The 15,737-nt window shown below is 44.7% G+C and overlaps 1 protein-coding gene across 1 annotated transcript; it reads left to right on the top strand.

The window, feature by feature from the left end:
* The first annotated feature begins 203 nt into the window (after positions 1 to 203).
* On the top strand, positions 204 to 10,492 carry LOC108805013 (cyclic nucleotide-gated olfactory channel-like). The gene is made up of 7 exons (XM_018576967.1): positions 204 to 351; positions 1,471 to 1,581; positions 2,774 to 2,953; positions 5,475 to 5,585; positions 6,390 to 6,496; positions 7,620 to 8,383; positions 9,881 to 10,492. Exons 1-7 carry the CDS (start codon positions 239 to 241, stop codon positions 10,490 to 10,492), a joined length of 1,998 nt encoding a protein of 665 aa, XP_018432469.1. The 5' UTR covers positions 204 to 238.
* The last annotated feature ends 5,245 nt before the right edge of the window (positions 10,493 to 15,737 follow it).

The raw sequence follows: 15,737 nt of genomic DNA, 5'->3' as shown, positions 1-15,737 counted from the left end.
CGGCAGCAAGACGAGAAAACATCTTTGGCAGCAACAATGGGAAATTCATTTCTATATCGCGGCAGAGAAGAGGAACTTCTGTGATTCAGCCCAATGGCGTCTATTAATAATCTAATGTAACATTGTTGTGTTTTCTGGATTATTAAAAATAAACATTTTATTCCTGAAAGTAACAATCTTTCCCCGCGAGCAGGGCACTGCACCGTGTACTGATGTCCTCGGAACGCTCCCATGGAGGATGACTGGCCAGACAAATATTCAAAAGAACTCGTCCCCCAACTTACACCCGCGGTCAGCCGTTGGGACACCCAGTATCAACGAGCAGGAATCCACAGAGATCTGCGGCAGCAGGTGAGCCGCCCACCAAGAGCAATAATGGGACATGTCATATTTTGGATGAAGTGGAGAAGGGATCGAACCCCTGTCAGGTTTTTATTGCTGTATTTGTCCTGGTGACCGTTATCGGCAACAGTGAAGGAAAATCCCAAATTTTGGGTTGTCACCAGAACAGGAATAGATGGGAAATCTTCCAATGGGGACATTACTTCTGGTGACCATGCTGACCACCAAGGATTTCCTTCTCGCTTCCTGTTGTGACTATTGGACAGGAAGTGAAGCAAAACCTCCCCAATGGGACACAGACGGCAAAAAAAAAAAAGCCGACAGCGGTCATAATCCTCCCTTACTTTATCCAAAACTAAAAATGTCTTCAGTTCACGGACAGTGAATTTGAGCGTTGCCAGTGCTCACTTCAAACTATCAGTAATGCTCATATTGATATTTGTATTATCATCCCTGTGGCCGGGCCATGAATATTCTGATAGTTACGCATAATTACCAAGCAGTAAATGCACTTTTAAACAAGCCCTCACAGACCTCTGTAGCTGCATGCACTGTGCAGCAATTCATCTTCATTCTCTCAGCAGCTCAGCTCCCCCTTCCCAGCATTGACACGGCAGCCTAGCTCACTCTTCTTCCCCCTCCCATACGTTCACTATCTTGTTGTTAATGTAATATGCTGAGAAGAACATATAAAAACCTTAAAGTGACATTAAACCCTCAGATGTTTTAACATAAACCAATAGTGTAATGTGCGCCTTACTGTAATCCATGGTTGTTTCCCTTCTCTTTGCTGCTCTTCCTTTTAGATCCGTATCTGTTCTCATGCTCTGCAGAACTTCTGTTTTGCAGCAGACTGCCTTGTCTCTGGAATGGATACACGGTGTCTGTGTATCCGTTTGTATAGGCTTGTAATCTGAGCCAGCACTACAGGAAGAGGCCCTGAGCTGAAAAGGGATGTTCTGCCCAGCATGAGAAGACATGAGGATTTAAAAGGAAGAGCAGCAAAGAGAAGGGAAACAACCATGGATTAGAGTAAGGCGCACATTACAGTATTGGTTTATGTTAAAAAATCTGAGGGTTTAATGTCACTTTAACTAAATGTACTGTCTTATGTTTTATGTCCATCAGGGCTTTATCAGTGTGCGATGACACATCTTCTGAGCTGCAAAGAGTTATTTCTCAAGACAACGATGATGTGGTATCCCAGGCATCTTTTAGAGGGAGAGGCGCTCTGTCCAGGTAAGGATTATGAATGATTGAGTGGGAAGGATGTCTTGAGTGAGAAGAATGTCCCTTACATTGGCGTTGAGTGGGAAGAATGTCCCTTACATTGGTGTTGAGTGGGAAGAATGTCCCTTACATTGGAGGTCAGGGGGAAGAATGTCCCTTACATTTTTTGTTGAGTTGGAAGAACGTCCCTTACATTGGTGTTGAGTGGGAAGAATGTCCCTTACATTGGGGGTCAGTGGGAAGAATGTCCCTTACATTGGTGGTCAGTGGGAAGAATGTCCCTTACATTGGCGTTGAGTGGGAAGAATGTCCCTTACATTGGCATTGAGTGGGAAGAATGTCCCTTACATTGGCGTTGAGTGGGAAGAATGTCCCTTACATTGGGGGTCAGGGGGAAAAATGTCCCTTACATTGGCGTTGAGTGGGAAAAATGTCCCTTACATTGGCGTTGAGTGGGAAGAATGTCTTTTATATTGGTGTTGAGTGGGAAGAATGTCCCTTACATGGCTGGTCAGTGGGAAGAATGTTCCTTAAATTGGCGTTGAGTGGGAAGAATGCTCCTTACATCAGTGTTGAGTGGGAAGAATGTCCCTTACATTGTCCTTCAAGGGAAGAATGTCCATAACATTGGCATTGAATGGGAAGAATGATCCAGTCAAATTCTTCTGCCCCTTTGGCTTCCGGTGATAGGGTGACAACACTAACCACAGGCTCCTTTTGCAGGGTTAACATTGTCACCCTTAAGCTGGGTACACACAGGGCGAACTTCAATCCATTGGTGGGCCTATCCCCTTGACAGAAGTTGATAATTAGATTGACTTTTCCCGAAGAGATATGCTGGGAAATCATCGGCCGAACAATATTTGCTGGTGTCGCTGTTAGGACACAGCAGAAGATTTGTTCTTCTACGCTGTTAGTGTGGTTGGAGGAATCTGTGTGCACCCAGCTTTACGTACACTGTTAGGGAATTGCAGGCAGCCATGCCAACGCACAGCATGCCTAATAGTTCCCCGTTGTGAGCCAAGAGACAAGCTCCATACTCCTGGCACCTAGCCATGGGTGACATCATGGGCCTTCTAGAGAGATCCTGGGAATGCATAGGATAACAGATCTCGCAAGATGATGATCCAGAACTATGTAAGGTAGTGGGAAGGGTTTCAGAACTACATAAGTGACCAGGATTTATATGTTACCTTCTTAGGATAGTGCATCTAGTAGTGATCCTGCGGGAATGGGCCCAAAGGAGCCTACGTGACCAAGATCAAAGGCCTGATTCATTTCTAGACCGACTTCATGGACCCGAAGCACAAGCAACAGAAGGAAATGCAGGAAAGGAGAAACAATCCCAAGCAAGAAAAGCTGAAGCCAAGACAAAACATCTGTAAGAGAAAACAATACAGTACTGTCCATTGATATATGTATACACTGTATGGCCAAAGTTTGTGGACAACTGACCATCAAACCTGTATGAGCTTGTTGAACATCCTGTTTCAAAACCAAGTTTAAAATATCAAGTATGAAGCCACTCAATCTCCTTGACAAAGACATTGTGCTCTTCGAACCTTGTGGTAACAGTTTGGTGAAGACCCTTTGCTGTTCCACCATGACTGCCCCCTGTGTACAAAGCCAGCTCCATAAATACATGGTGTGACCAGTTTGTGAAGGCCACTCTAGTTCCTCCACACCAGAGCCCTGTCCACAACCTTATGGAACATAGGTGTTCCATAGGAATTATTGAGTTCTGATGCACAAAGCCAGCTCCATAAAGACATGGGTTGACCAATTTGTGAAGGCCACTCAAGGTTCCCCATACCAGAGCCCCAACTGCAACCCTATGGAATACCGGAACAACTTATGAAACATACATGTTCAATAGGAGTTATTGAGTCCAGGGGCAAAAAGCCAGCTCCATAAGGACATGGTTTGACCAGTTTGTGAAGGCCACTCTAGTTCCTCCACACCAGAGCCCTGTCCACAACCTTATGCAACATAGGTGTTCCATAGGAATTATTGAGTTCAGATGCACCAAGCCAGATCCATAAGGACATGGTGTGACCAGTTTGGTGTGGGGGAACTTGAGTGTCCTGCACAGAGCCCTGACCTGAACCCTACTGAACACTTTGGAATGAACTGGAATGACGATTGCAACCCAGGTCTTCTCATCCAACATAAATTCCTGACCTCACAAATTTGTTTTTTTGGTTCAAATGGTACAAATTCCTGCAGACACCCTCCAAAATCTTGTGGAAAGCCTTCCCAGAAGGGTGGAGGATGTTATAGCCCTAAAGGGGATGGGGGCAACTCCATATCAATGTCTATAGTTTTGTAATGGAACGTCCAACAAGCTCATACAGGTGATGGTCAGGTGTCCACAAACCTTCAGCCATGTAGTGTATATACTGTATATTTTTATATCTGTTACTTACTACAGTGGGTTCAATTCAAGATATGAAACGTAGATCACTAAACACACGGGAACCTCAGCTTTAAAACTCTTTATGGCAGATCAAATCCTTCTTTTTGGAAAGGCAATTCAGCACCAAGCTTCATAAAGAGAATCTGTCCCAGTGCCCATTTAGGGAAAAGAGACAGGTTCCCTTGGTAGGAAACCCTACCCAGGGCCCGATTTCCCACAAGGTCAAGCGAGGCCTGGCCCCGGGGCAGCAGGGAGCAGAGGGGCAGCAGAGATTCCTACCGTCCGACACCCGGGACATGAAGTTTCGGGCGCCGGGAAGGGAGCTGTTTTTTACATTTAGCCCTGCTTTGGGCAAGCAGGGCTAAATGTACAGCGCAGCCTGCTTGTCTGTCCTCCCCCAAACACGTTCTCCGCTCTGCTCCGTGTAAACAGTGAGGGGAGAGTTGCACTCGCAGCCTCACAAAATTGGAGGTGACAGGTTCCATAAAGAGAGGGCTTGTTAGCTCCTGTGTTATAGCAATAAAATTAAGTGAAAAAAATCAAATAAAAATAAATAAGAATTTATTACAAAAAATTATAACGTAAATAAAAATTAAGAAAAATAAATAAATACAAATTTTAAAAAAAGAGGTGGTAAAAAAGTAAAAAATAAATCAGATAAAAAAATTATAAAAAAATAAAAGATAATAAGATGAATAAAAATTTAAAAAAGGATAAAAATGTAAATAAAAAAAAATTATAAAAAATTAAAACGAACCCTGCCGCCCCCGCCATCTGGTTGCCATTCCCCATTGGGTGCGGGATGGGGGGGGGGGGCATAGAGCTACCTGGCCTTGGGGCAGCAGAGAGAGTAAATCCGACCATGACCCTACCCACTGATACTTACCTTGTCTGTGCTCCTCCTCTGTTCTACTTATCTGTGGGAGCCCTGAGTCCAAACCTATCCTAAACTCTGTGTTGGTCAGTGTCAAAGCTTACACAGGGTTGATGACCCATTGCCCTTCCTCACATGACAGTGTTTGGACTCGGTGAATGTCCACTAAGGTCCAAGCACGGCCTACTGGAAGGAAGTGGAGAAGGTCAAATGCGTCACCTCCAGTGGAATGGGGGATCTCAACAAGAGTAATCCAGAGGGTGTAGGGGAAACGGGAGTGCTACACTAATAGTTTTAGAGTCCAAATATAGCTCTAGAGTAAGAACTAGAGCTATCCAATCAGCGGGGAGAAAGAGACTTGCTGATTGGAGAGCTCTAGTTCTGACTCAGCAGGCAGGGTGTCAGACCTCTGCCGAGAGGCCACTGCTTCCACACAGAGAGCAAGGGTCCTTCCCTGCAGCATGCTGGCATTGGACAGGATTTTCTACTCAGGCTGTGGCTGCTTTCTAATGAAAACCAACTGTAAGACTTTTTTTGTTTGATGTACCTGGCTGATTGAAACTGAAGGTCCAATTGGTCCAATTTACATGTTGCTGTACTTTTCATTTTCAGCTGGATGTTATCTGAGCGGTTTGTGGTTGATCCTTCAGGAAAATGGTATTATCGGTGGCTTCTTGTCATAGCTCTTTCTGTGCTGTATAATTGGTTCCTATTAGTAGTGAGGTGAGTCTGGGTTGCAATCTGAAGGTCCAATACATCAGCATTTTATCAGATATGGGACCATCTGCAAACCTTGGCCTTACTTAACTGAGACCAATGTCAATGTCAGATGAACGCATGGTTGTCCTTAATGCTGGCACACAAATTCTGAACTGCAAGACCCAATTTTGGTGTCAAAGGGAACACAATAAATCAATTCAATGGTGTAACTATATCCATAGGTGCCCATAAGGCTGCTATGGGTCCTGGGGGAGGTAGAGGGTCCCAGTTGGAAGTCTGTTGAGGCATATGAAACATAGAACATACTGCATTTGGGCATATGAAGATAACACAGATTCATTAGGGGTTGGAAAGGTTTGCTGTTGAACCCTGTGAAGCCCCTGGTCAAGAAGAGCTGACATCAGAAACACAAAAAGAAGGAGGCTTAGGGATGGTGGTGTTGCTCTTCCATGCTTCCCAGGCTCCTTGGCTCCATCTAGTGAGGGTAGTCCCATGAGGACATCTACAAATCAGTGCCTGAGTACTCTCTTGTTCTCTTCCTGTAATCATTCTAATTTTACATACATCTACATACATCTATCCTGGGTAGATACCATTCACATTGCACTAGCGTACTAGATAGAGCTAAGGAGCATAGGAATCTCCAAGGCTCCTTGGCTCCATCAAGTGCGGGTAGTCCCATGTGAACATTTATAAATCAGCCCCTGAGTATACCTTTGCTTCCTGTACTCGTCCTAATTTTACATACAGTCTTTTTTTCTGGTATAGCCTCCCTCCAAATAATTGTTCCTTCTTGTTCTTTGGCAGGGCCTGCTTTGATGACCTTCAAACCAATTATGTTAGAGCGTGGCTTACCCTGGACTATGTTTGTGACATCGTATACATCATTGACATCATAATCCGATTCCGCACAGGTGATTTTAAGCTTTATACAGTTCTAAAAATGGTTCTGAAGCCCTCATATTTATAAACAGAGTAACAAGAAGAACCAAAGGCCCAGTAAAGCCTTCTTAGAAGGTATTCACATGTTTCATTTGATCACAAATCCTAAAAATAGAGGATTAATCCTCATTTTAGGACAGTGGGTGGAGCCATACAAATCATTCTTGTATGCCCCAACAGCCCACCATCATCTGTAGGATTACTAGGGTTGAGCTCAGATTCGAACTGGGTTAGGTCCAAACCTGAGCTCCTCCAAACCCAGAAGGAAGCTCCATACACTGTTGTCCAATCAGATTCAGCCTGGGAATTCCCTGTCCAGGGAAGGGATGCTGTGATGTCATTGACCTATGGCCATATGAGGACAATGATGTCAGCACAAGCGTCCGACCCCTTTGTTTATGTGTATGATGTGCATTATGATTGGGTGGGTGGTCCCATGTCCCTTCCAGATTTGTTTATCCCTAATTGTCACACCGTCTAGTTGCAAAGGGAGTCAGCAAGATTTAAACAGTGATAGAATGTGGGGCTGAGGTAAGAATCAAGGATTACAGAGAGCACACTGGCATGAGGGGAAGAGTTGGTCGCGGTGCTATCGATCGTGATGGAGAAGTCGGGAAGGGGACACGGAGAGGGTAAAATTGTAAAAGTTCAGTTTTGGAAAGGTTCAGTTTGAGGAAGTGGCGTGACAACCATGGTGATCTGTCAGTGAGTAGATTAGTGATGTGTGAGGAGACATAAGGGGTGGTCTAAAGAGTGGAGAAATAGATTTGGGTGTAGTCATCATAGAGATGGAATTGGAAGCCATGGAAGGTGTCCTCAAGGGATAGGAAATCTCTCCAATGGGAATACAGATGGCAGCAAAAATTGATGGATGCTTTAACCCATCATCCCCTTTATCCAAGACAAAATAAAAGGTTTTGACTGGAGATGGGTTAGTTTTTTTTATTGTTGTTGCTCTCTAATATACTTATGATGCCAGCATACATTTTCGGCATTAGTACTTTTTCTCTAAACCAATGTCAGATTTGGAACCTTATACGCATGTACAATTCAGATCTGGCCATCTAACTTACTCTATTTATCTTTTTGTTCCAGGATTTTTGGAACAGGGGTTGCTGGTCAGAGACACAAAGATGCTAAGTGACAACTACATCCGTACTTTGCAGTTTAAACTAGATGTTCTGTCCATACTTCCAACTGATCTTGGTTACTTGGCGGTTGGACTGCATCGGCCAGAGCTGCGCTTCAACAGACTTCTGCACTTTCCACGCATGTTTGAATGTTTCGACCAGACGGAGACTCGGACTAGTTACCCCAATATCTTTAGAATCTTTAACCTAGTTTTATACATTTTACTTATTATACATTGGAACGGCTGCATTTACTATGCTATATCCAAGGCCATTGGTTTTGGTACAGATGATTGGGTCTACCCAAATGTGACCGATCCTAACTATGGTTACCTTACTCGAGAATATGTCTATTGTCTGTACTGGTCCACTCTGACTCTCACCACCATCGGGAATACCCCCACCCCCGTGACCGATACAGAGTATCTTTTTGTGGTTTTCGACTTCTTGGTTGGTGTTCTGATCTTTGCCACCATTGTTGGTAATGTCAGCTCCATGATCTCAAACATGAACGCAACGAGGACTGAGTTCCAGGGTAAAATCGACGCCATCAAGCATTACATGCAGTTTAGAAAAGTAAGCAAAGATTTGGAGGCCAAGGTCATCCGATGGTTTGACTATCAATGGACCAATGAAAAGACGGTAGATGAAAGGGAAGTGCTGAAAAATCTCCCCGACAAACTGAGAGCCGAAATTGCCATTAATGTTCACCTGGAGACTTTAAAAAAGGTGGGTTGTTTCTTTCAATGTAAACATTCTCTCTATCTATCTATCTATCTATCTATCTATCTATTATATTGCCAAAAGTATTGGGACGCCTTTACACATACATGAACTTTAATGGCATCCCAGTCTCAGTCCGTAGGGTTCAGTATTGGGTTGGCTCCGCCCTTTGCCGCTATAACAGCTCCGCCTCTTCTGGGAAGGCGTCCACAAGGTTTAGGAGTGTGTCTATGGGAATGTTGGACCATTTGTGAGGTCAGGTACTGATGTTGGACGAGAAGGCCGGGCTCGCAGTCTCCGCTCTAATTCGGGTTGAGGTCAGGACTCTGTACAGGCCTATCAAGTTCCTCCACCCCAAACTCGCTCATCCATGTCTTTATGGACCTTGCTTTGTGCACTGGTGCACAGTCATGTTGGAACAGGAAGGGGCCGCCCCCAAACTGTTCCCACAAAGTTGCAACCATGAAATTGTCCAAAATGTCTTGGTGTGCTGATGCCTTAAGAGTTCCCTTCACTGGAACTAAGGGGCCAAGCCCCACCCCTGAAAAACAACGCCACACCATGATCCCCCTCCACCAAAAACTTTACACTAGGCACAATGCAGTCAGCCAAGTACCGTTCTCCTAGCGGTTGCCAGGAGAAATTAACAGGCAGCACTCCGTCCATGACAGGTTACACAGCGGGGAGGCTTTCCCTGCTTTGTAACCTGTTAGATGCTGATCTGAATGGAGAAAAAGCTGTCAGCTTTAGACTTTTCCTCCATAATTCTAGGTGAGGCTCTGCCTCACCTGCCTCACCTGACCGCACGTCCCTGTTCCTTACATCAGTCATGGAGAAGAAAGAGTTACACATATTGATTAGTATTAATGGGACACAACTGCCAGTAAGCACAGTAAAAAAAAAGGTTGAAACACTGGTAAAATACAGATTATACCAGGAAGGGAAGTTGAGGTGTCATCCTATTAGATATCAATACAGACCTCAGGGAGGATTGAGCACTTGTAAAACTCTCTCTTCCAATCAGCGTGTTAGCACAGTTACATGAAGCACCCTTAAATGGCTGCTAATCCTTCCCTCAGTCTGAGCTTTGCTGTATTGGAGATTGCAAGATAATACCAAGTCAAATTCAGACACTCACACAAGCTACAATTCTATTCAGCAACTGTGGTCCTACTCTAATCAATGGAAGTACCAATAAGGGAATCTCCTGATGTCCACTAAATGGGCAGGACACTATCAACGTGGGGTTTGCATGTTCTCCCTGTGCTTATGTGATTTTCCACCCATACCACAAAGACATGCTGGTAGGATAATTGGCTCCTGTCTAAATCGGCCATAGTATGTATGCATATGAGGTAGGGACCTTAGATTGTAAGCACCTTGAGGGTGGGACTGACGTGTATGTACAATATACAGTATAAAGTGCTGCAAATTGTTGGCACTATGTAAATACTAATAATCATTTTGCACCTCTGACTCACACACGCTATGCTTATCTCCCAGGTGCGGATCTTCCAGAACTGTGAAGTCGGTCTCTTGGTCGAGTTGGTCCTGAAGCTCCATCCTCAAGTTTTTAGCCCCGGTGACTACATCTGCCGTAAAGGAGACATTGGCAGAGAGATGTACATAATCAAGGAGGGGAAGCTTGCCGTTGTCGGAGAAGATGGAATAACTCAGTATGCTATTCTCACCTCCGGCAGTTGTTTCGGTGAGATTAGCATCCTCGGTATCGAAGGGAGTAAGATGGGAAACCGCAGGACTGCCAGTATTCGGAGCCTAGGATACTCGGACCTTTTCTGCCTTTCAAAGGACGACCTGATGGAAGCTTTGGTGGAGTATCCAGATGCCAAGAAGATCTTGGAAGAGAGAGGAAGAGAGATTCTAACCAAGGAAGGTCTGCTTGATGAGACGAAGGAGAAAAACGCTATGAAAGGTAAATCTGCCGAAGAAAAACTAGACCTTCTGGATTCCAACCTGGACCAGTTACGCACTCGCTTTGCCCGTTTGCTTCGGGAATATAGTTCTGCCCACGAAAGCAACAAACAAAGGGCCGCCCTCTTAGAGGGGAAGTTGAAGGCCTTTGAGGAGAGTGAAGTGTCTTCAGATGAGATGTAGAGGAAATGCAACTACTAACAAAACTATTTTCCTGCTTCATGAAAGTTTCCTATGTAAAAAGTCTTTAGAATATATATTATTCATAAAGTTTGCTCCTCACAAATATATTTTCTATGACTTTCACATTCTTTCAGCTTTCATAGTCTTTCTCTTCTGCGACTAGTTAAATTTGATGAACCTTAAAAACCTGCTAGAAGTCCAACTCCAGGATAAATTAAAAACCCTCCCACCCCCCTCCTCACTCATTTCTAAGCCCCCTTTTATACTTACCTTAAGCTGTGTTAATAATCCAACCCCAGATCCTTCTCTCTTCCTCCTCAACTTTCTGCTGGGGTTCTTCATCCAGGTGTCCATGTCACTACCTGCATGATATGAATTCCCATTGGCTGTTCTCCAGGAGGGGTCATCTCAGGATCCAGAAGACTACTAAAGTCGGCCCAAGGGGAGTCAAGGGGATCTGTTGGTGAGGGTTTAACAGCACTGGATTAGTGGTCTCCACTAGCCACATTGGCATCAACGAGGGACGAAGATGGGGGTGTGACGGACCGCCTGGTACCCCGACTGGGTACCTCTGTCAGAAATCAGCTTCCTCTACGCTGGAACCCGATTTCTAGCGTCCTCAGCCCAAACCTGCCTAATTATTGGACAGAACCAATATATTAGGACAGAAAGCTAAACTCCTCAAACATCAGACAACACCAATGTTTAAGTGACAACCAAGAACTGACTTTTTTGAAAACCAGCACAGTATATATACGGTTCTGGAAGTCTAAAGACATAACACAATCAAACATGAACAGCATGCAAACAGACATCCCCTCCCCGGTGCCTTAATGAATGAATGGTGAGAGAGTAGACACACGTGATGGGATTATCTGCTGAGTGTCTATCATATGGTAATCTACTTATCTATTCCTAGAGTCAGCTATCTTAATCACATCATTAACACAATGAAACAAAGGGACAAATATACTGTAACAAGTTCAATTGGAGTCTTAGTCCAGAACAAATTCAGTGCTGCTGGATTCACAGCCTGTACCTTTAATGGGCGCAGGGTGAGTTAAACATAATGTCAGGGGAAAGATGAGGCATATAAACTCCACACATAAATCAGGGTTATTAGTTCCAAGGGGTACATGTACATAGCAATCCTCTTAGTTTATGTAACCCCAAGAGGTCTGAGGGGGTCTCCATAGTCCTAGTTCCATAGTCAGTAGGAAGGAGGCTAGCCCTCAGGCTCCTCCAGCAGCCCCAGTGATGGTTCAGTCCATCACAGGGGGACTCAGGTGAGTATAATTTGCCTATCTAGGTAAAAATAATGAAACACACAGCAGGATAGGCTAAAGGAGGGTAGGAGGAAAGGATGGTAGGAACTGGAGTTGGGGTTTAAAGTGGCCCTGTTATGTAAAATAAAAAATCAATTTCAAAGGTCCCTGCAATAAAAAGAGATTTTTTTTTAATGGACTATCCAGCAGCTTGTATCTTCCACCTTCCCTCCAGCCCAGCAACCCAGCCTCCATCAGTCTCATTAGTATTAGCTGAAATTTGATTTTACCTCACTTTTTTAATTTTTTTTTTTCTATTGAGTATTTTTTGTTTATTGGTTTTTGACAATAAAGTTTAATACAACAACCATAAGTGTCACAGAGTCATTATTTCAACAGTATGAGATTAGCCAGAAGCACTGGAATTTTAACTATGACAGTAGATTTTTGTGTAGCTCTCTCCAAGTGGTGGAAGCATTCCACAGGTAAGCAATGATATGAATGACGGGATACAAGATAGACCAGGAAAGAATAAAGACGGTCTCACCATAGAGGGTGACTCGAGCATCGGGAAGGTCATTGTAACGTCTGGGTGACTCTAATGTCTGGAAGGTCATTGTGACTCTAACGTCTGGGTGACCCTAATGTCTTGAAGGTCATTGTGACCCTAACGTCTGGGTGACCCTAATGTCTTGAAGGTCATTGTGACCCTAACGTCTGGGTGACCCTAATGTCTTGAAGGTCATTGTGACTCTAACGTCTGGGTGACTCTAATGTCTGGAAGGTCATTGTGACTCTAACGTCTGGGTGACTCTAATGTCTGGAAGGTCATTGTGACTCTAACGTCTGGGTGACTCTAATGTCTGGAAGGTCATTGTGACTCTAACGTCTGGGTGACCCTAATGTCTTGAAGGTCATTGTGACCCTAACGTCTGGGTGACCCTAATGTCTTGAAGGTCATTGTGACTTTAACTTATGGGTGACCCTAATGTCTTGAAGGTCATTGTGACTCTAACTTATGGGTGACCCTAATGTCTTAAAGGTCATTGTGACACTAACGTCTGGGTGACCGTAAACTCTGGAAGGTCATTGTGACTCTGACGTCTGGGTGACCCTATTGTCTGGAAGGTCAATTTGAGGCTATATGAGGATAGAGAGTCCTAATAGAAATGTAAATAGCTGGTGATGAGATTCCTACAATTTGTGAGCTAGATAATGAAAACAAGGAGGAGCACATACTCACTTACCCAGGGGCAACGTATGCTGTATTGGCCAAGAGGAAGCCATTCATTCAGGAAAACGAGATGACAAACAAGAAGAAGTACATACTCACCCGGGAGAAGCTCATGTTGTATCGGCCAAGATAAAGCCATTCATCCAGACCAGAAAATAAAAAACAAGGAGGAGCACATACTCACCCAGGGGCAACTCTGGCCATATCGACCAAGAGGAACCCATTCATTCGGACCAGAAGATGTAAAAAAAAAGGAGTATCACATATTCACCCATGGGCAACTCATGCCATATTAGGTCAAGAGAAAGCCATTCATCCAGACCAGAAGATAAAAAAACAAATCTTAAGCCCATAAATGAAGTGCCAAGCAAGGATCTCTACCGTCCTTCACTGACCTGTAGATGGTTTGGGCGTGGGGGCAATTTTTAATGACATTTCATAGTTGCTACAAGTTATGGTTGGCACCTCTCCGGGATTCACCCGGGCAGTCTGGGTTTTGAATGCTGTGTCTGGGTTTCATGGCAGCTGAAACCTGGACACAAGATGTCAGGCAAACCGGGACAACCAAAATTAAGATAGGGGCTACTGGCCCCGCACTGAAATTAGACTCCACTGTGATATTTATATATGAATTGGTGTACTGTTTACATGTGAATAAGCCGTGACTCATTCATATGTACATATAGTGGTTAGTTGATATGCAAATTCTGCACCTCCTTGCTGGTCAGTGTATACACCTCCGCTGCATTGCTGGTCAGTGTATATACCTCCGCTGCATTGCTGGTCAGTGTATATACCTCCGCTGCATTGCTGGTCAGTGTATATGCCTCTGTTACATTGGCGGTCACTGAGAATACCTCTGTTACATTGGCGGTCACTGAGAATACCTCTGTTACATTGGCGGTCAGTATAAGGCTTCTTAACTAATTCTCTCCTTCCTCTCTCTCCTGGCTGTCTCTCCTGGTTGTCTATCCTGGTTGTCTCCTGTATATTCTCCCAAAAAATTCTGTGAAGCGCTAGAGTGTTCAGGTTTCGCTTGAAGAAAAGGTAGCAACCCTACTACAAGTTCATGTTGTGTAGCCCAAGGAACAACTAAAACTGCAGCTCAGGGAGGTCATCAAATATGGTCGCCTAGGGAGGAAAGACACCAGAAGTGTGATATGAAGATACAGGGACCGGTCTATGACAGTTCTGGCCCTACTGGGTGGCCACATTGCAGCACCGCTCTACCGGCTTAGTGGAACTCCTCAGGGAGGTCATCAAATATGGTCGAGTCCCACATCTTGTATCTCCTGCCAAATAAACACAAACAAATGGAGTGTAGGAACCGCAGCCGGAATACCCCAGTGACGCTGTTGGCATTGTTGTAAGCTGAAAGGATACATTGTCCTCTCTGGAGGATGTTCCTCTGGTATTGCTATGGAGAGTGTATCAGAGAGGCAGTGACTAACCACATAGCTTATTGTACTGCAAAACAAGTGGAGCTTCATCTGACGGCAATACCCTGTGTGCCATTCATGTTGAAGGGCGAGTATGGCAAGAAAGACAGGAGCTAACATTTACAGACTGTGTAGAAAGCAACAAAGTTGTGGTTTTCAATGTGAAACACGAATGAGCAAAAGCAACCTATTAAAAGCTGAACTCCGGCCTTCCTTTCAGTCTTGCACAGTTGTACCGGCTCCCTTCCAGAACTGAAATTGCGTACTTTGATTTCACTGCACACTGGGAGCTTCTCGCAATGTGTATTAGAAGCTGCAGCAAGTCAGACAGAGCCCGTCTCATTTCCTGGCTGGAGGACGTCCAGCATCATCTGGTAATACCTCAGCCGGGTTAGCCCCCCCATATCAAAATTTTTGAACAAAACATATGCAGTTGGTTAGATCTTTGTTAGATCAGGTTAGATCTCTGTTGTTTGCGTTAGATCTCACACAGAAATAGAGATATTAACAGTTATTTGCAGGGGGGGCTAACCCGTCATCAGCCCCCCCTTATCAAAAATTTTGATATGGGGGGGCTAACCCGGCTGAGGTTCTGGTAATTTCTTCCCTGGCCTGACTGTCCCTGGCCCCGCCCCTTTCGTTTATTGGATTTGAGTTCACGGAGGCTCATTATCACATGCGGTATTACCTAGGGCGGTCTGATTGCAAATACTAATGCCCACTCCTCCAGACTGAAATCTACTCATCAAGGCATTTTCATTAGCCAACCCACTGCTTGCATCAGACCTGAGGGCTCTTGAGAGGGGCACCGAGTTGGGGTGCGGTGATGTTTTCAGGAAGCTATGTACAGCACCCTGCTGAACCCTCCCACCAGCCATGATCTGCCTGCATTGCATAGAGAAGTATAGAAACCTGAGGATGCCACCACTGTCATACCAAACCCTTATCCTACACAGGGGGGACCCCAGGCAAAAAAAACAACAAAAAAGAGGATGCGGAGTTTAACCCTTCACATAAGAGCCCCCCTTTAGCAAAATGTTAAAAGCCCCCCTGAAAAAGCCAGACGGCACCTTGGTTGAGGAAGGCTGCTGTAGTCAATAGAGATATAGTAAGTATATAAGACTCCTGCACTTGCCACCTCCCGCTATCATCACCGTGACCTGCTGACACATTGAGCGAATATACACCAATCAGCCATAACATTGTGACCACTGAAATGTGAAATGAATGACATTGATGATCTGGTTACAATGGCACCTGGAAGTGGGGGGATATATTACAATGACACCTGGAAGTGGGGGGGGGGG

Source organism: Nanorana parkeri, unplaced genomic scaffold, assembly GCF_000935625.1.
Source record: "Nanorana parkeri isolate BGI_ZX_2015 unplaced genomic scaffold, ASM93562v1 scaffold81, whole genome shotgun sequence".
NCBI classification, from domain to species: Eukaryota; Metazoa; Chordata; class Amphibia; order Anura; family Dicroglossidae; genus Nanorana; species Nanorana parkeri.
The sequence above is the reverse complement of the archived record's forward strand: the minus strand, read 5'-3'. Positions and strand labels throughout refer to the sequence as shown.